This window comes from Trifolium pratense, linkage group LG3, assembly GCF_020283565.1.
Source record: "Trifolium pratense cultivar HEN17-A07 linkage group LG3, ARS_RC_1.1, whole genome shotgun sequence".
In the NCBI taxonomy this organism is placed as follows: domain Eukaryota; kingdom Viridiplantae; phylum Streptophyta; class Magnoliopsida; order Fabales; family Fabaceae; genus Trifolium; species Trifolium pratense.
Genome location: NC_060061.1, coordinates 51464649 through 51485863, shown reverse-complemented (window position 1 = coordinate 51485863; position 21215 = coordinate 51464649). Strand labels below are relative to the sequence as shown.

The following is a 21215-nucleotide window of genomic DNA, read 5'->3' as shown; positions in this document are numbered from 1 at the left end:
AAGTGTTGATGGTGTTAGGTGGTATGGTGTCTAACCAATCTTTTGCTCTTCCAGTCAAAGAGTATTTGAAAAGCCTTAACCTCTTTGCTGACTCTGATACATTCGGTGGATCTGTGTAGTCACATGCTTCATAGAAATGTGCCAGATGGAGATTCGGGCATTGCGATTCGGCCCCGGAGTATTGATTCTCCTTGAGGGCGCTGAGTACTGAATTTTTGATTTCAAAAGAGACCGGATTGACTGGTTGAAAACCCAAATTTGCTAGTTCTCCGTTGTTTCTCTGGCCATAGTCACCCAATGTCCTTCGAGGAGGAGGTGGTGGTGGATCAAGTGCAGCCATACTACTTTCCTCAGACTGAGAACTTTCGCCTGAAGTGTTTCTTGCTGATGTCGCAGCTAACCGTACTGCTTTCCTGTTTGCCTTTGCGGTTTTCTCGATTTCAGGATCGAAAAGAAGCTCTCCTGCAACCTTTTTACCTCGCATAAACAACAAAAAATACCTCAATAGCACTGCACAATAAAAATAATAGAAATAAGTATGCTATAGTATTTTTTATTTTTATTTTTATTTTTTTTATAAATAAAACAAAAATTAAAACAAATCCTAAATAAAACGAAATTGCCTTGTTGAAATTAATCAACAATCCCCGGCAACGGCGCCAAAAACTTGATGACAAAATTAGCAAGTGTACTAACTTATCGTTAAGTAATAATATTTATAAAGTTCGTATCCGCAGGGATTGTTTCAATCTCGACAAAACAATTGAATTGTAATTAGGACGTAAATATAAGGGGGTATGCTTGGCATATATTTGGTTTATAAAATAATTAAAATAAATATTGCAATAACTTGACGAAGACTTTTTAATGGAGCGAAGCGATTAAGGATTGTTCGAATCCTCTCTGTATCCCTATTTGGTACTCTAGGTTCTAATTCTCAACAACCAAACTCTAATAGTTACGATAATTTAACAAAAATAGATTAAGTCCAATTCCTTGGCTCATGATCCCTTTTATCTAATAAAGTACCCTAATTCCTTAGGCGAAACTAATATTATCAAAAGCGTTATTGAACGTTAAATTCTCAATCATACCAACTAATTCTTTATTCCTAAAGCAATTACGATTGGCAAACAATTAATTTAGTTCTAGTAATAAAACCTAGGGTCAGTAGTGAATTATTTCTTGAAATCAATTCGATATTGGCCAAATAAAGAAAAGCATTAAACACGAAATTAACTGAATAACTATTAGTTTTGATTGCATAAATAAGAACACGTAGTTACATGGTTCAAATAGTTCCACAGAGAATCATCTAAAATCCCTAATCTGATGAGATTAGTTACTCATAATAATAATTAACATAACAAAAGAGTTAAGAAAATTATACATGAATAACCGATGAAGACCGCGACGGCGAAACCCTAGAATAGTCTTCTTCTCTTTTGCTGCCGGCACGTATTTCTCTCTCGCAGGAAGTAATAATGCCCTTTCTAATTTGTAGTCATATATATAGGCTGTAGCATAAAAGATCGTCCACTAATAAACAAAAACCGCGTCCCTATAATTGAATGACACGTCATGCTCCATTAAGGTGTGTTCCATGTGCTGATGTAAGGCTGACGTCATGTGATATTAGAAAGCAAAATCGCAGCACTACGGACCATGCATCGCGTCGCGGAAAATACAGAAAGTGGATGCTAATTTTGAGCTTCAAAACTTAGAATATTTTTCTAAGTCTTTTTCTTCTTTGGTCTTTTGTCTTCAAACTCTTTTATGTGTCAATTTCTTCATAAATTCTTCTCTTTGACCATGCAATACTCTTAAAAACTAACTAAAATACTATAGAATAATAATTAAAATTAACAAATGATTGGCTGTCATCAGAGGCAACATGGTAAATCGGTTATCTTCTCCTTCGAAGTAGAGGGTGACAGAAGTTGGTTCCTTAAAGCCATTCCTCTTAGCAACTACTCTACCATCACTAATATAACACCGATCATTTTTACTCTTGAAAACAACCATAGTACGTCCTTTATTTTTACTTCTAATCCATCCATAGTATTTGAAGTTAATATTGGATGCATACTTCTTAGCAAAAACAGGACACATATAAATTTCCTCCTAATTTCAAAATAAAGTATACTTAGCATTAGCATGTGATGTCAAGGTTTTAAATAAATGAATTGAAATGAATTAAATAAACTCAACAAAGCATAATTGAAATATTTACCTTGTCAGGGTGTACTTCAGCTTTGAACCAACATGGAATTTTGGACTTGTTTCTTAAAAAATATGCATAAATCAATCAAAAAAAAAGTAACTTCATTAATTTCCTATTATGGCTTTTGCTAATTTTTAGACATCAAATAAGTATTTAAAATAGGAAATACGAAATTCAAACCAAGATTAGCACACCTGTCTATGTGTTGAATTATAATTTTTTACTTGTTTCTTAAAAAATATGCATAAATCAATCATAAAAAAAAGCAACTTCATAAATTTCCTATTATGGTTTGTGCTAATATTTAGACATCAAATAAGTATTTAAAATAGGTACATGACTTTCAAAATTTTGAACATGCATAATATATATATACATCAAGTTTCAACTTTTGAGAATTTAAAAAAGAGATAAAGCACATATGCTGAATTTTTTCAATATTAATTTGGCAAACATTGAGAAAGCAAACTTTAACCCTAAACCTTGATATATATTGAAAACGACATTTCAATAGATAACAAAACAATCCTAATACTGACAAACAGGTATTAATTTATTTCCTTAAAGTAAATTATATTATCCACAATTAGATTCAGACATGAAAGCTGCATGTAATGGTCCCATATGTTGGCGGAAAGTACGCAAAAAAAACAACTGATAAGGACAGTACCTGACCACAGATGAAGAAGCCATAATGAACGGATAGGATTTGAGGAGATGATGGAGATGAATTGCCTGATTAGGCGACGACTTTGACGGAATTCCTCTCAATCGCGTGATTTTAGTTTGGAAAGGAGAGTATGTGCGGCTAGGGTTACACGATGCTTGAGGCAAGATACAATACCTTCTCACGTATGAAGAGATGGGCCAGGCAAACGGGTTGTCCTGCTCCAAAGCCCAATTGCTGAAATGCATCAGTTGGTTTTATATTCGAACCCCCCAAATTCTATCTATACAAATTCAATATATTTGAATGTTTTAATCATTCCATCCAGTCCGTAATATAAATTAAGATAGTTTTCAATTTATAAAAAGGTGTGAATTTAGTTTTTAAATTAAGATTAAGATATTAATGTATGTACATCATAATGTAGTCTAAATACACCTCTGACATTAATGTAGTTAAAATTTGCAGTCGATATTATATTAAGGATCAGAGAGAGTATACAATTATAATAAAATTCATTTGAGAAACAACATACATGACCACATACAAATATTGTTATAATATAAAAAAAAAATTATTATCTGTCAAAGTAATTTGAAACTCTTTGCGGTGTTTATGAGATTAAGACCAACAGTGATTTTTGGAAAATTCATATTCAGGTAGACCACTTGTACATGGTCTCCCAACCGTGAAGGTGGTCTATTGTAGCATTGGTCTACATAAAATCATACAGTCCCCTTTAATTTTTGAGAGATAGGAAATTTGAAATTTATTTATGGTAAAAGATACATCATGTTACACGGTGCCTTTTTGAAATTATAAATTAAATTAAAAAATGAATGTAATCTTGAATGGATAGACAAAAATGGATGTCCAAAACATAGACCGGATGATAACGTCTACATAAAATCATACAGTCCCCGTGCATTTTTGAGAGATAAGGAATTTGAAACATATTTATGGTAAAAGATATATCATGTTACACGGTACCGTCATGAAATTATAAATTAAATTAAAAAATTAATGTAATCTTGAATGACACGACAAAAATGGATGTCCAAAACATAGACCGGATGATAACCTCTACATAAAAGCATACAGTCCCCGTGCATTTTAGAGAGATATAAAATTTGAAATTTATTTATGGTAAAAGATATATCATGTTACACGGTACCGTCATGAAATTATAAATTAAATTAAAAAATTAATGTAATCTTGAACGGCACGACAAAAAATGGATGTCCAAAACATAGACCAGATGATAACGTCACATAAAATCATACAGTCCCCGTGCATTTTTGAGAGATAGGAAATTTGAAATTTATTCATGGTAAAAGATATATCATGTTACACGGTACTGTCATGAAATTATAAATTAAATTAAAAAATTAATGTAATCTTGAACGGCACGACAAAAAATGGATGTCCAAAACATAGACTGGATGATAACCTCTACATAAAATCATATAGTCCCCGTGCATTTTTGAGAGATATGAAATTTGAAATTTATTTATGGTAAAAGATATATCATGTTACACGGATATCTTAATCATGAAATTATAAATTAAATTAAAAAATGAATGTAATCTTGAATGGATAGACAATTCTGGATGTCCAAAACATAGACCGGATGATAACGTCTACATAAAATCATACAGTCCCCGTGCATTTTTGAGAGATATAAAATTTGAAATTTATTTATGGTAAAAGATATATAATGTTACACGGTACCGTCATGAAATTATAAATTAAATTAAAAAATTAATGTAATCTTGAACGGCATGACATAAAATGGATGTCCAAAACATAGACCGGATGATAACCTCTACATAAAATCATACAGTCCCTGTGCATTTTTAAGAGATATGAAATTTGAAATTTATTTATGGTAAAAGATATATCATGTTACACGGATATCTTAATCATGAAATTATAAATTAAATTAAAAAATGAATGTAATCTTGAATGGATAGACAAAAATGGATGTCCAAAACATAGACCGGATGATAACGTCTACATAAAATCATACAGTCCCCGTGCATTTTTGAGAGATATAAAATTTGAAATTTATTTATGGTAAAAGATATATCATGTTACACGGTACCGTCATGAAATTATAAATTAAATTAAAAAATTAATGTAATATTGAACGGCACGACAAAAAATGGATGTCCAAAACATAGACCGGATGATAACCTCTACATAAAATCATACAGTCCCCGTGCATTTTTGAGAGATATGAAATTTGAAATTTATTTATGGTAAAAGATATATCATGTTACACGGATATCTTAATCATGAAATTATAAATTAAATTAAAAAATGAATGTAATCTTGAATGGATAGACAAAAATGGATGTCCAAAACATAGACCGGATGATAACGTCTACATAAAATCATACAGTCCCCGTGCATTTTTGAGAGATATGAAATTTGAAATTTATTTATGGTAAAAGATATATCATGTTACACGGATATCTTAATCATGAAATTATAAATTAAATTAAAAAATGAATGTAATCTTGAATGGATAGACAAAAATGGATGTCCAAAACATAGACCGGATGATAACGTCTACATAAAATCATACAGTCCCCGTGCATTTTTGAGAGATATAAAATTTGAAATTTATTTATGGTAAAAGATATATCATGTTACACGGTACCGTCATGAAATTATAAATTAAATTAAAAAATTAATGTAATATTGAACGGAACGACAAAAAATGGATGTCCAAAACATAGACCGGATGATAACCTCTACATAAAATCATACAGTCCCCGTGCATTTTTGAGAGATATGAAATTTGAAATTTATTTATGGTAAAAGATATATCATGTTACACGGATATCTTAATCATGAAATTGTAAATTAAATTAAAAAATGAATGTAATCTTGAATGGATAGACAAAAATGGATGTCCAAAACATAGACCGGATGATAACGTCTACATAAAATCATACAGTCCCCGTGCATTTTTGAGAGATAGGGAATTTGAAATTTATTTATGGTAAAAGATATATCATGTTACACGGTACCATCATGAAATTATAAATTAAATTAAAAATGAGAAATATTACTGAATTTTGATATTCACCTGTTTATGCGTATAATAATTAATTCGTAATTAGTCCAATTAAGCATGAAATACTACTGAATTTCCTTGTGACATGAATTTAATTTAGTAATATTATTGGTAAATAGAAAACTAAACAAAAACTATTTGAAGACTAATTCATTAAAACAATATATTAAATGAAAAACTTACAATACGCATAAACATAAAATGGAATTACTATTTATACAACAACTGATTTTAGGCAAACCGATCACATGGTGGAGTAGTAATTATCATAGGACAAGATGAATCAGCAAAAACAATTATAACATATGCTTCAACACATCCTATTTTAGTTAATTCCTAACAACTCTATCAACATCAACATCAACTCTGTTGCTATTTTCAATATCAAAAAAAGTAAACTTGAGAAGGTCTCCAGCTGAGAAGTAATTATCCATGTTGAATTTCAACCATTGTTGATACTCCAATTCTCGAAGTCCATTTCTCCTTGGTGTTTGAATAATTTCTACCAAATGAGGTTCAGCGACTGGTCCTTCAAGCACCAAATAATTATGAAAAGAAGTGATATAGTCACCTAACCACTTGTTGAAGACCTGTCAAAGATGGTTGAAGTAAAGCAACACGTGTAAGTAATAATGTGCAACAGTATAGATAAAGAAGTTTACTAACACGAAAATACTCAACTAATTCGTCTCTTGATCCATTTGAGTTATTTGATAAAACAATCTCAAATGTTAATGGTTCAGTGAGTTTAGTAGACAGGGAGTGAAATGAAGGAAAATCATTAGTTGGGACTGGTCCTGTCAAAGGAAGCAGCAGTTGGAACATACTATCACCGTAATACACCATATTAATTTCATGATACTGGAACTGCAAGTCAAAGTGTTCACGAAGTTCTGTCCATCCTTCTGTTATTAGAGGTTTTCCAAGAGATTGATTCCAAGTAAGCAAATGTAAGTGGTTGCCTGAATAAACTTTCCATTGTTGCTCCAACTCATCGGAGTGCTTATGAGCAAACACAGGATCAATCTCACCAAATTGCTGCAGTAATGAAAGAATAAACTGATTTGAATTTCGTATAAATGTGCTTAAATAAGGAAAAAAAATCAAAAACAAAGAAAACATAGAACTTACAACATCTTTGACATGTATTGTGGTGAAAAAGCATTTTTGCAACCTGCCACCAAGACTTGCATAGCTATCTGCATAAGAACCTCCAGCCATGTATGCTTTGCTAAAGTCAGTGCAAAACAATATAGAACAAATATTGAAATGAAATAAACTTGATATATAGATGAGTGGGTTAGTCCACCTACACTATGAGTAGTTGAAGGTTGGTCCAGCCAATTTAATGTTGCATTGTCTTTCCAATGAATGTGCTGCCAAACTATTTACCCATGCAATAACTATCCAATTGGTACTTGCAGTAAAAAACAATAACATAAATACAAAACTACACAGCTTAATTAAAGGAAATATATATTAAAATTATGATAAAATGGCATGATAGTTCAAACTGAAAGCACCAAAGGACTGCAACAGTTGTAATTGATTACAAATTCATTCCCCTAATTTAAAACCATACTTAAAGGCACACTGCCATTAGGCCATAAAACAACAATATTTAAGCCCAATACTAATATATCAAAATGCAACTTAGACATAGTCCTAATTAAAGGCCCACTGCCACTGGGCATCAAAAAACATAACATAAAAATTACTAATTAAACATTCACTTATAGGATGACAACTTAATCTGAGGCTCAAATCTTCTCAATCTTGACCGCCCTTTTCAACAACTTGATAGGAGCATTATCATCCTCATCTCGATCTTCATGTTGAGGGGACACTCTCTTAGGAACAACTTTCTTTCGCTGTCCACATGGCCTAACAGAGGCTTTAGCTGTTAGGCTCAAATCCTCAACAGTAGTACAGTCAACTGGTTTCAGAACAGCAGCAGATTGTTGAGACTTCACAGCTCCAGCAGAGTTGATTTGATTGACGGATCCAGCAGAGTTGATTGGCTTTGCATTATCATCAGGTTTAATTGTCTTCACACCATCAACAACGGCCTTAGGGTTCACAACAGCAGCAGATGAAATTTGTTTCACAATGGATGTCTTTGGTTTAATACAAAGAGGAGTACTATCAAAGTCATCGCCAAGATTAACAATAGCTGATGAAAACTTCGTCATCAAATCTTGGGAAACATCAACAGTTGTCCGTCCAACAATCAAACCTTTTCCCTTGTCAGAATCTCCACTAAAGTTTTCAAACTCCTAATATAGATGCCACATGTTATTATTCTAAACTAACGTAATAAATATCAAAATATAGAACTATAAGTTATTAATCCTAAGTAAGTCAATCAAAACTAAAAAATCTAATTTAATGTGATTAATTTGCATACCATAAGTATTGTATCTTACTAACTACAATATTTTACCTCACAAAGGACGTTTGACGACCCAACAACATAATCATCTTTCCCTTTCTCCAGCAAAGTACTCAAAGATCCATCCTCCTACAAAAGTATAAATTAATAAATTATTACCCGTCTATTGCAGACCATGAAAGAAATAAAATTTTAAAATAGGATAACAGAATAAATGCATACATTTGTATTTTTAAGATACACAGCATCCTCATTATCCCACTTGTCCTTAAATTCCTTTATTATACTCTCATCGGTACAAATCTTCCTCACACGGAAAGATTGCTCAAACCTAGGATTCTGAAAAGGTTTAGCTTCAACCTTAAAAAGCCAGGTTTGATCAATCAGTGTTTCATCAATTTGAGGTGGAACAATTCTTTCACCAACATCCTACATAATAAAAAGTTGACATGGATTAAATTATCCAAACAGAAATTAATATTTAAAGTATAATAATATAAATTGAAACTAACATTTTCTCCATTTTGAATCATATCAGCACAAGTCATATTGAATATGGAACTTGCTTCCTTGTCAAAGATTACAAAAATGGCAGAATCAGTATCATCCATGACTCTAACCTTGACACAAAACCTGTGTAATAATCCAAAAGTAAGTATTATAAGTGCCTCATTAAATAATAAAATTGAATCAAGCAAACAAATTCCCCATTTTAATTTCCTTACCTAGGAACAACCTTTGAAACATGCCTGTTACACTTTTCACAATACCACATCTTTGAATCCGGCACAACAGCCTTGCCACACAAACATGATGTATACCAATAACTATTGGGATTTAAAGTCCTCTTAACAGTTGCAGCAACAACATGTGATGATTCCTATACAACAACAAATCAGAATCAGAGGCTTATAAACAAACAAAATATAGTTAATAAACAACTTCATTGCATGTTAAGTTTGTCAGAATGCTTACAGTTGTAGCATCCTTGAGACCTTGCAAGGTAATCCTTGGAGTATTGTGCAGAAACTCATCAAGTGGTTTTACACTTGACTCTGTACTAACTTGAGTAAATGTCAATGGAGACGGATTCTCATCAGAACCATTGAGACTAATAAAGAATATAACAGATAACCCAAGTTACCACAGCTATTATAAATTATAAGATTATTAAAAATAAGCAAAAAATTAAAGATAATAAATGTTTGGGAAGTTGATGACACACCTTGCCCTTAAGGCTACACTTTCATCACAACTTGGGTTAAATATCAAGACAGAACAATTCATGCAATTCTGGATATGTATCTTGTCTACAATTTGCCAATCAATAACTTCAGATTTAAGAAGAAACAACATATATATACTTAGAAAACAAAAGTATTATTCTTATGAGCTACAAAATAAATAAGTGATATAAATAAAGTTATTGTTTATTATCACCTTGGAAGATCTTAGCCTTAGCAAGCTGAACAATAACCACAGCATTTGTCAGATCACCAGCTCCAACAAAGGTATTAAGTTCATCAACATATGGACCAAAAAGTGTACATTGAAGCTTATGCCTAATGAGAAAAAAATAAAATCCATTAAATAGAAACTTAATTAAATAAATGATATAGACACATTGAAACAGTTTATGAAAGTGAATCCTAAGGTAACATCATACCCATCAGCTTCCAATGCAATGACATTCAGCTTGGTTGTACTACCATTCTGATTAGTGATCTCACGTTCCTGCCCAATCTCAGTCAAGAAACCAATAACATCTGACATCAAGTATTTAAAAAAGTGTAGTGTTAATAGCTTAATAAACACTTCAAAACCTGAACTAAAATGTATAGAATGAAACTAACCAACTAAAAAATCAGTGTCATAACAACCCCCCAAAATATCAGCAATCGGAACAAAGGTAAATGGAGACTTCAAAATATCACAGTTGGAAAGCCTCTGAACCAAGGAGCCAAACTGAAAGTTCAGTTTGTAAGGATGATGTGTTGTCCTATAAGCTCCAGTATTAGATGCCACACCAAGATTTTCAAAAGAATAAACTTTTCCCTCGATTATCTCATGTTTAAATTTGTAAATCAGAGTTTTTTTAATAGTGGCATGAATCTTAGCACCATCTTCATCCATTAACACCATTTCAACAGAAAAAGGAACATTAACTCGATTAAAATCACTCACTTGCCAAAGTCTTATGACCTTAGCCTTAAAATTCCAAGTTGCTCTATCAGAGTTGATTTCATCAATGTTTGAAAACATACTACGATTATCAACAGTCAAAGCCATTTCAAAAAATAAGAAGACAGTGCAGAATAAAAGCAAATTTTTTAGATTAAAATTATTTAAAAAAAGAGAGGGAGGCACGTATGTTGGCTGCGGTGCAATTTCAACAATGAACAAACATCCATTTAAATAGGGAGAACACGGAAACCCTAAAAACATAAACAAATATTAAAACCCACAACATATTGAAGGCGGGGGATTTGAATTTCGTAATTACCTTAGGGTTGTGCCTTGAAATCAACACATTGGAGGGAAAATTGTTTTGCATAGAGATTTGAGTAGAAATCTGCATTAGGGTTTTTGATGAAGCACTGATATGGCAAGTTTTGAACATTGGAGAAAGGGTAAATGAAAAAGAGACAAACCTGAGAGCCAAGATTGGTGTAGTTTGAGAGATGAGGTGGAAGGATTTTGGTTTGAATTTCAAACCAGTGAGGACCAAGGACAGTATAAGCTTGCATCGATTTGGAATTTGATTTTGTTTTTGATTAATTTTTCTCACTGCTGCTAACCTAAAATGGGAGTGAACGACACAGACGAGGAAAGCGACGCATCAATGATCCTCCTGCCAGCGAATTTTTTTTCCTTCCTTCGTATTGGGCCTAAATGAAACGGGCCTTGCAATTTCGACCCAATTGTGTGGCCCTTTGATCATTTCTTCACACATTTTTTCCCTCCATGATCAAATTTGAAAACTTTGCCTAAATGAGGATAAATTTTTGTCTAAACATGAAAGTTAAAATCCTATGTGGAGGTGCTTATAGGATGACACTTGTCTTTTTTTACTATTTGTTGGTTTGCAATTGTGTAGTTGTAGAGATAACCATCTCATCACATTCTTCATTTTCAATTTTTACTTGTTGAGACCCTTTTTTTCTTACATGGACATTCATATTTGTCATTGTTCATCGATTAATTAGTTTCAAAGCATGCTTATATGAACTTTCAGAAAGAGACAATTCTTAGAAGTATATTTCAAAGCATGTCATATGTCAAATATAAACGATCATCAGTTTTGCATAGCATAGAACTTATAGATTTATCTAATTTTTAGTTCTGCAGCCAGAAAATACTCAAAATTAGTATACATGATGCTATATATATATATATATATATATATATATATATATATATATATATATATATATATATATATATATATATATATATATATATATATATATATATATATGTTTGTTGAAACAAAAAGGTCTTCACAACATGATGCTATAATTAACCACATTTTCACATTCCATCTATTCAAACATTTCACATCACCACTTTTTAGGGGAACTTAAAAAATGTATTGGAGGAGGATTTTGGAGTTCTCAGATAAATTCTTCAAATCCTGTTCACACTGTTAAAGTCTCTAAAAATTAAAAATATACTCCCTCTGTCCCAAATTATAAGGGAAAAAAGCCCATTTTTTTTGTCCCAAATTATAAGAGAAAAAATCATTTTCAAGAATGTTTTTTTCTTATTTTCATAAAATTAAATGCAAATTGCATTTAATTTCTTCTCTCTCTTATTTTCTCAATAAACAACAACCAATAAAAATTGTTTTTACATCTTCCTATGCAACTTATTCCAAGGAAAACCCACAAAAACATACTTCAAATTCTCATGTTTTACTTTTTCTTAATAAGTGTGATTTTTTTATTTTCCCTTATAATTTGGGACGGAGGAAGTATTAATCATAAGCTGTCTCTTATCATTTTCAACAAAATCACTACCTCAAATAAGGTTTTCTCTATTCCTCTCTCCCAAAAGCCCTTTCCTTCCAACAAACCCCCAAACGGAAATGATTATATTCTCAGTCACTTTTGTTTCTGATTTTTTGCTTTACAACCGTATCTCATATAGCTCTGTATTTTTGTCGTTAGTCACTGAGGTTTTAAATCGCTATTGCAATGTCCAAATGGCTGTCATGTCACCGTACATGGTACTGTAAAGGATAGCATTCAATTGTGGCTGGTGTAGCCACAACCGCAGCTGCAAAACATGAAAAACCTTGATGTAGCATCCAAAATTGTTGCCATGGACTTTTATTTTTAAGTCCTTGATTGTTATTACCATCTTTTAGGGATACTTGATCTTATATGCTTTGTTTGTGTGTTTTCATGTATAGTATTAGTAACTACACTATCTTGTCAATATGGATGTTTCCATCACGTGGCTCCTCTGCTCAGGGTCTGTTCAAATTGTTTCTCTAAGTATATAATTAAATTATTGTTCCGGTGCTACTAATTTTCTCCGGCAACGGTGGTAGTTGCAATTGATATGTTCTGTAGTTGATTTGTGATTTGCTATATAGTAGGAAAAATGAAATTTTATCAGCTCAAAATTACTCTACCAACATAAACTTATCATAGAGGGGTTAGAATTGATCTTAGATATGTATTAACAAATCAGTAAATTTTGTTAGTAAGATAATAAGTAAAACAAATAGCTTACGTTGTTGAAAGTCATGTTACCAAAATAAGAATTCAATTATTAGCTAACAATTTCTGTTTCTTTTCCCCAAGTCTCTATTTCCCTATTAAAGCATGTCTCTATTGTCATGGGTTAGACTGTTTCTTATAATTCTGCATTGATCTGGTACTTTCGGAAAGAGTTGTTCATTTTCGGTTGATACTTTGAAAATCATCATTTTGTATTTATATAGTATCTCAGCTCATGACATGTCTTCATGTGTGTGACATATACAGGTTGAATTATAAAACAATTCAATGGCTGAAGAAATGCAAGTGTTGAACCTGGAAGTGGTCTGGGGAAGAGGAAGTTTGGTAAGAACCAAGGTCGTAAAAAGTCAAGTAAGAAACAAAAAGTTATGCAGCCACCACATGGACAGAAGAAAGTTAAAATCAACCAAAAAATGAAGAAACTTTACAACAAGAGAACACGAGAATATAATTCTGACGATGATGAAGATGAGACAACTGCCCCTGCTACTATGAAGACTAAAGGTGTGGCATCTATGAAGACTAGAGGTGTAGTATCTATCACCAAAAAAAAGCACGAGGAGGAAGACATAGAAAGTGAAGAGCTGTCTGAAGATGAAGGAGAAGCAGGAGGACAAAGAACGCAAAAGAAGAATGCTACCGATAAGAAAGTTAATTTCTCTGAGGATGAAGGAGAAGATGATGATGATGAAATTCAGCCAGGAATTACTAAATTCTCCGAAGGTTGTAAAGCATTCAAGATGGCCTTCAAGAATATTATAAAGAAGAGTGTTTCTGATGACTTGTTGGTAAGTCACGTGATCTTACAGCATGTTAATGTTTATTAGAGAATTATAAAATTTGTATTCTAAAACTTGGACAACTCCATAGGGTCCAGTATTATCAGCACACAAGAATCTTGTTATAGAAAAGCTTGCGGAAGAGGAGGCAGAGCGCAAGGTTAAGGGAGAGGCAAAAAAGGAAAAGCTGCTGGTAATTTGAAATTTCAACTTGACTGTGATTTTAATGATATCCCAATTAAAACTAAAATTTATGTGCATCTCCAATTATGTAGCTCAAAATATTTTCTATATTGTAATCAGTCTGACAAGTTCTATCGTATTGCTTGTTACAGATAGCTGAAAAGGGACATGTCAAGCCTGCTAATTATTTGGACTCACATGAAAAGTTTCTAATTAGTGTAGCGACAAAAGGAGGTAAATGAGTTGTTTTTTCCCTTAAAATCAATAAAGGTTTATGTCTTTTTTTTTTTATTGATTAGTGGCTTGCATTTCCTCTTACTGATGTGACTGTTGCTGTGAACATGGACTACTTCCGATTTCTTTCAGTGGTCAAGTTGTTCAATGCTGTAAGTTTTGTCTTAACATTTAAGCAAATTTTGTTTCCTCCTAATTTTCATCCGCTCTTCTTTGTTGCATTATATCTTTATCATTATTAATTCGAAGGTTTTGTACATACCTGTTGCAGGTCAACAAGGCACAGGTTGCTCAGAAAGGGCTGGACCCCTCCAAGAATAGGGATGCAAAAGGTAAGTTGTTTTATGCTGCAACAACAAAATGGAAGACATTAAAAAGATTCTAGTTAGTAGTTCACTTGCAGGATAACTGAATCAAGTAAAGAAAGAGAAATCTCATTTGGGGGTTTAATTGTTTCAGTTTATATGATATACTGGGAAATTTAACACAATTGTTTTGGTCAAACAAGCTCAATTTTTATTAATTTAGTCAATGTTATAAGAAAGAAGCTCTATAGTGCTATAGCGTAGCGAATTTTTAAACCTCTCAATGCACTTTTTTTTTCAGCATATCATTGCTTTTCATATAATTATTTTCTTTCAACCGCTATGCTACTTCTGCTATTTTCCTGTGATGCTATGTCCACTATTCCACATAGCAGATCTTTGGCGTTCCACTATTTTCCACAATCCTTATTGATAACACTACTGAAGCACAGACGTAGACACGTACACTGGACACAACATGGACACTGACATGTTGACACCATTAATAATCTAAAAAAATGTCATGCACTGATGTGTGTCCAACACCGGGACACGCCTAATCCGAGGTGTGTCCATGCTTCATAGGATAACACTGATTTTAATATATGACTACCATGCCAAAGACTTGTTCACGATATCATGCTCTAAGTATGAGAGGAAAAAGTTAACCATTAATCTATTTTTGTATATAATTGTTAAAAAATAAAAGAGGTTGGGACTTGAGACCATGCTCCCCCTAATGGAACCATGCCTGCCAGAGTTCTCTGTTTCACGTTTTCTTTTGTTCATACCTATCTGTTCTATTTTTGTGGTTCCTAATATATTCAAAATGTGTGGCCAATTCTAACCATATAATTTGTGTTTGTTATCAGAGTTAAAAAAGCGCACCAAAGAAGCCTTCTATTCAGAGTTAGGGAGGCCAGCTGTTGGCACCTCCACAAAGGTGATTGTTACAACTTGTACTCTTTCAGTCAGTTTTTCATTGCTAGTCATTTTTGTTGACAATTTGAAACTGTTATAAATTATGGTTTGAGTTAGAACTGATCTGCCCTGTGTCTGCTCAATTCTGTTGAAGAATAAGTACCACATTGCTTGGAACAAAGTGAACCAAAATGTATATAAGTTGAGAATGCTACGTCCAAATTATTTAATCTATTTAGATTTGAGCATTTCTAACTTATATATACTTTGGTAGTATTATGCTCTCTGAATTAATTTGATATATTATTATCTGATCAGACAAATTGTCAAACTGGTGGCTAATGTTTGGTGATTTTAGTACCCACTGCACTGCATTCATTAAAGGATTAAAATGATAAACAAGATGTTATAGATCTACACTACAATGTTTAATACAATTCTAATTTTCTTTGTATAAACTGCTGCAAGTGTTTCTTGAATGAGATAGCCCCGATTTGTTGCTTAATTATCAATTTGCTTGGATTTTGGATATGCAGGCCAATGCAAGCACAAACAAGGGAGAAGATGACCAACCTTCTTGGGCTCCATTACGAGATAATTATATGCTGACAAATTCAAGAATAAAGGATTGGGACAAAAACATGCCAGTAAGTATCTTTTGAAGTTATTTTTATGCTATAATAATCCAGCTACCTTGCACTCATCTGGTTTGCTTAACTGCAGAGTAAAAATGAATCAGATGATATGGAAAACATTTCTGAAAATAGCAGTTCCGATGAAGATTATGGTTTTGAAACTTGAGAATGCAGCATTGAGGTGTTTCTAGCGGTACAATCGGTTAGATTTTGAATATTGTATTCATTGATTTGTGTTCATTTTGTTAGTAATTTAAAGAATGGACTAGGACAATCTTGCTAGCTGATCGGCTATAACTTGGTATACATCACCAATTTTGAATGTGTTCGCTGAACTGAATTTACTGAACATGAATAGAATTTCATTATCTTTATTTTCCAATTGTATTAGGAATAGGATTCTCTGTATTCATTATCTTTATTTTCCAATTTTAAGTAAAACAATGCTTAATAGATTATTCAAATTTAACAACGATTACACAAGACTCAATTGCTTATCTTTCTTGTTTGATGTTGAACTTTGGCTTGTATCTTTTTTTTGGTTTAGGCCTTAGGGGTTTAATTAGGTGGGTTTTGTGGTTTATGGAGTGGAGGTTTGTTAGTTTGATTATGATAAATGTTTTTTGTTAGTGGTAATTGTGAGTGAATGATGGTTAGAGCGTATTTTTACTGTAGTTATATGGCTTGTATAAGGGGTGGTTTAGGTTTTTGTGATGGTCTAGACGTATAAGAGGATTGAAGTTTGGGTTTGTACTTTTTATAGAAGGTCTGAAATAGTTGTTACAGTCGTGATGATTTCCCTTTCCACCCTTCAAATTTCTTTTTTCGCGCAGAAAATTTCTTTTTTCATAGCAAGCCTGACCCAAAGATTGGATGGGGTGAAATTTTGCAATCATATTGCTCTCTTGATGGTGTGCTACAACCATAGCAGTTGTAGCAAACCCATTTTTATTATCTTTTAGCCACAATCCGACTTTTTTGAGTGTCTTAAATCACATGTTCAATCATCTTTGTTAAGCCGCAAAAATGAAAAACCATTATGAATAAAACACGCGAGTTGCATCCCACACATCGGTTTGTTTAAAGGCGTTAGTTCAACTATATGCCTCCTTAGAATAAGGTAAGCTTCTCCCCTTCGTATTCCTACTCCTTTCATTCCTCTCATAGTCAGTCTCTTCCATGTGCTCAATTTCATGCTCATCTTCCAACTTAGTTTGAGTTCTTTCATATCAAATTCTACCATTTCAATATGAAAGTCTTAACCTTATTAGACATTTTATCAAATTAATTATGCCGATCCCTCTGCTCGGAAATCTTCTTCCTAGAGATACAGAACAGCGAAATCTTGTTCTATATCGATCCATTACCACAAAGTCCATTGGGGCAAAAGTAGGCTTAACTACACATTTGGTCCCTTACGTTTATTTTAGGTTTCAATTTGGTCCCTTACGTTTAAAAAGTATCAATTTGGTCCCTTACGTTTAATTTAGGTTTCAAGTTAGTCCTTTCCGTCAATTTTGTCACATGTGGCAGTCAATTTGCACATGTGGACAGACACGTGGCACTTGTACACGCTGACACGTGTAGTGTTCAAACGGTGTTAGTGACAAAACTAGCGGAAATGACTAACTTGAAACCTAAAATAAACGTATGAGACCAAATTGATACTTTTTAAACGTAAGGGACCAAATTGAAAACTAAAATAAACGTAAGGGACCAAATGTGTACTTAAGCCACAAAAGTATCACTTACCGTCACATTCAACATAATCTCCACCGGTTTTGTTTCGGTTTTATTAACCACAAGGATAAACAATGAAATTGACACAAGCTTACCAAATAGGATTCTTTTACTAGTGAGATGAGCATCATGCTCACACTTGCCTCACTATCACATAAAACATTTTCAATTTCTAACACACCAACCATACAAAAGGGATTGAGATACTACCCAAATTATCTTGTTTTTTAGGCATGAAAGTGAGCTTATAAGGATTCTCAGGTGGTTTTGTCTCATTAGGCAAAGCAGCCAAGATATCCTTATTGTTTACCACTTTCTTCCAAAACTCATGGAGATGCATATAGCCCTCAATCACATTTGCAATTTTAGCTTACAGGGGGATGATCAATTTTAGCTTCTGGAACAATGCGTATCAATGAAACAAAAATATTGCATTTACATGAAGATAAACAATGTTAGCTTCTTCAACAATGTGTGTCGATAATACAAACACAATTGCACTTATACGAGGGCTGGTCATTTTAGTTTCTGCTACAATGTGTGTCAACATTACAAACATATTGCACTTACACATAGGATGGCCAATTTTAACTTTTGCAACAATGTGGGTCAATGATACAAACACATTGCACTTATACGAGAATGATGAATTTTAGCTTATGCAATATAATGTGTGTTAATGATATACAAACACATTCCACTTACACCAGATATGATGAACAATTTTAACTTCTGCAACAATGTGTGTCAATGATTCAAATATATTGTACTTAGATAGACAATTTTAACTTGTGCAATAAGATGTTCAATGATCTATTTTATCTTCTTTAGTTGGATGCTCAATTATTATCTAAAAATTATTGACTATATCATCATTGAAAACTTTACAAAAATATTATATCAAATTTTTAATTATAAACAAAAATATTTCTTAATCAAATTTATCACTTTTATATTTATAATTTAAAACAACCCGATAAAATATGTGGAACACGAATCTCTTATGAACACTCGGGCATGCTACTTAGTTTTTTTTGTATTAACCGTCTAATTCTTAGAGAAAAAAATCATATAATTCAGAGTTTGCCATAAAATAAGTACAGTCTAATTATAAAAATCAAATTCCGATTCTCTCGAAACTATATTTGTTCTCAAGTTTATATGACTAGGTTCTACCAAGAGCCAAGACACGTGTATCAAGTGTTGCCTCGTGTGCAATGAAGTGAACTTGCACTTAAATAAACAAACAATTAAATTTTCATTTGAAAGTCCCACGCGAAGTACATGGGCAATAAAAAATTGAACAAAAATATTTAATTCCAAAAAAACCCCTATAAAACATTGCTTTCTCTTTGTATTAAATAGAAACAAAATCATTTTGAGGAAGAAAAAAAAGTGTTTCACAACAATGGCTCCTTCACATAGTTTCATCATCTTTCTCTTCTCTTTCACACTCATTTCCACAAATGGAGAATTCTCACAACAATCCAACATCATGTTACCTTCACAACAACAAATAACAAAAGAGAAACTAACACATATCCATTTCTACTATCATGACATTAGAGACAACAAAAATCCAACCATAGTACAAATCATTGACACACCACAAAATGTGCCTAATGGATTTGGTTCAACTTTTGTAATGGATGATGCAATGACTGACGGACCAGAGTTAAGTTCAAAACACATTGGAAGAGCTCAAGGGCTATTTGGTCTTTCTTCACTTCAAGATCTTGGAATGTTTATGTTAACAAACTTTGTTTTTAAGGAAGGGAAATATGGTGGAAGTAGTCTTAGTATGTTGGGAAGAAATCATATTTCTGAACAAAATAGAGAAATGCCTATTGTTGGTGGAACTGGTGTTTTTAGATTTGCTAGAGGTTTTGCTATTGCTAATAGTGTTAATTCCATTTCTACCCCTGAACATTTTGTTGTTGAGTATAATATTACTGTTTCTCATCCCTAAAACGCCCTTTTGAAAATGGGTTTAGGTTTATCTGTCTTTTTGGCATATGCAAGAGAGGTATTAGTATTAGTAGTAGAGTTGGTGTCAATGTTTTAGCAACTTTGTGCTAGTTTTGGAAAATGGATTTTCTACTATAACTAACTGCGTGATGTAATTACAGTTGTAAATCGTACTATTTAAATTAGTAAAAAATAAAATTATATAACTGTGTATCTAAATTGCACACATCATCGTTTCTCTAATTTTATATTCAAACATAATTAAGATAAATAATAATAATCTCTTTGGCACAAAATCTTAATTATGTGAAACTAGAACTTAATGCTTAAACATCGCTTACAAGTTACAAATATATTTATTTTTATGTGTAAAAAAAAAAAGTGTTTGTTCTTGAATTGTAAGGGTTGAATATCTCTTGTATTTTTATAAAAAAAAAATTATTTTTTTGGTTTGGTGGTTGAATTTTTTTTGACGAAAAAATGCTTATCTCGTTGAGCTTATGAATTACAAGTTTCAAGTCTCAACACCGATCGCGAGCCCAACGAAGTTCCAAATGATTTGTCTAAGTTTTCAAGAAATAGTTCTAATAGCCTTAGAACTTTCTTTTGTAGTTTTTGATATTGCCTCTTGTACTAATTTAGAGGAGAAGAGCATTGTTACCTCTTCTAATATAGTCCAAATATACTAAGACTTTAAAGTTAATGGCTTAGTAAAATGGTCCCTTAAAGATATTTTTTATTTTAGATTGGTCCCTTAAAGAAAAAAAAAGTTCGAATAAGTCCCTTAAAGACATATCTGTTATATTCAGACATTTTTTTAGGGACCAAACCGATTAACGGAGATGTCTTTAAGGGACCTATTCGGACATTTTTTTCTTTAAGGGACCAATCTGAAATAAAAAATGTCTTTAAGAAACCATTTTACTAATTAAGCCAAAGCTAATTTGTGGGACATTTATTTCGACTATTTCGAAAATATATGGCTCGTTTGAATTAACTTATTTTAGAGTTTATGCAAAACAATTTATGCAAATAAATAAGATTTTATGTTAATTTATAAATTCTCATTAACAAAATTGTATTTTTATAAGATATTTTATTATAAATTACCTTGATAAACTTATAATATAATACAAAAAAAATTATTTATTTGCATAAACTAAAAAATAAGTTAATACAAACCGGCCTATAATATAGAAGGGTCTTGCTAACAAGTTCTCTCATATCACTCTTTAAGCATTCCATTTCAATTTTTAACACGTTACTTCACACATTTTCATAAAAATTTCACAAAAACCTAATATTTAAGATACTTAAAAATGTCAAAGAGTATG

General features: G+C 32.2%; 3 protein-coding genes across 3 annotated transcripts; 2 read left to right on the top strand and 1 right to left on the bottom strand.

Annotated features, from left to right (window-relative positions):
- Positions 1-7479: 7479 nt before the first annotated feature.
- Positions 7480-11451, bottom strand: LOC123915358 (replication factor A protein 1-like). Its single transcript, XM_045966485.1, has 11 exons — positions 11020-11451; positions 10222-10940; positions 10035-10134; positions 9809-9930; positions 9594-9678; positions 9344-9479; positions 9094-9248; positions 8881-9001; positions 8591-8797; positions 8420-8497; positions 7480-8252 (listed from the first exon to the last, which is right to left on the bottom strand). Exons 2-11 carry the CDS (start codon positions 10811-10813, stop codon positions 7737-7739), a joined length of 2112 nt encoding a protein of 703 aa, XP_045822441.1. The 5' UTR covers positions 10814-10940; positions 11020-11451; the 3' UTR covers positions 7480-7736.
- Positions 11452-12373: 922 nt separating this feature from the next.
- Positions 12374-16555, top strand: LOC123913185 (RRP15-like protein). The gene is made up of 9 exons (XM_045963815.1): positions 12374-12596; positions 13363-13904; positions 13987-14088; positions 14231-14312; positions 14445-14464; positions 14584-14644; positions 15490-15560; positions 16075-16185; positions 16262-16555. Exons 2-9 carry the CDS (start codon positions 13485-13487, stop codon positions 16337-16339), a joined length of 945 nt encoding a protein of 314 aa, XP_045819771.1. The 5' UTR covers positions 12374-12596; positions 13363-13484; the 3' UTR covers positions 16340-16555.
- Positions 16556-19256: 2701 nt separating this feature from the next.
- Positions 19257-20094, top strand: LOC123913186 (dirigent protein 21-like). The gene has a single exon (XM_045963816.1). The coding sequence runs from the start codon at positions 19322-19324 to the stop codon at positions 19880-19882; it is 561 nt and encodes a 186-aa protein (XP_045819772.1). The 5' UTR covers positions 19257-19321; the 3' UTR covers positions 19883-20094.
- Positions 20095-21215: the final 1121 nt, after the last annotated feature.

Excerpts from the sequence above, each read along its gene's own strand:
- LOC123913186 (XM_045963816.1), top strand. The coding sequence starts at position 19,322 with ATGGCTCCTTCACATAGTTTCATCATCTTTCTCTTCTCTTTCACACTC.
- LOC123913185 (XM_045963815.1), top strand. The coding sequence starts at position 13,485 with ATGCAGCCACCACATGGACAGAAGAAAGTTAAAATCAACCAAAAAATG. Across the intron at positions 14,089-14,230 it reads CAAAAAAGGAAAAGCTGCTG|ATAGCTGAAAAGGGACATGT; the intron begins GTAATTTGAAAT and ends TGCTTGTTACAG. Across the intron at positions 14,645-15,489 it reads CAAGAATAGGGATGCAAAAG|AGTTAAAAAAGCGCACCAAA; the intron begins GTAAGTTGTTTT and ends GTTTGTTATCAG.
- LOC123915358 (XM_045966485.1), bottom strand. The coding sequence starts at position 10,813 with ATGTTTTTAGGGTTTCCGTGTTCTCCCTATTTAAATGGATGTTTGTTC. Across the intron at positions 9,931-10,034 it reads ATTGCATTGGAAGCTGATGG|GCATAAGCTTCAATGTACAC; the intron begins GTATGATGTTAC and ends TTTTCTCATTAG. Across the intron at positions 9,480-9,593 it reads AGTGTAGCCTTAAGGGCAAG|TCTCAATGGTTCTGATGAGA; the intron begins GTGTGTCATCAA and ends ATTCTTTATTAG.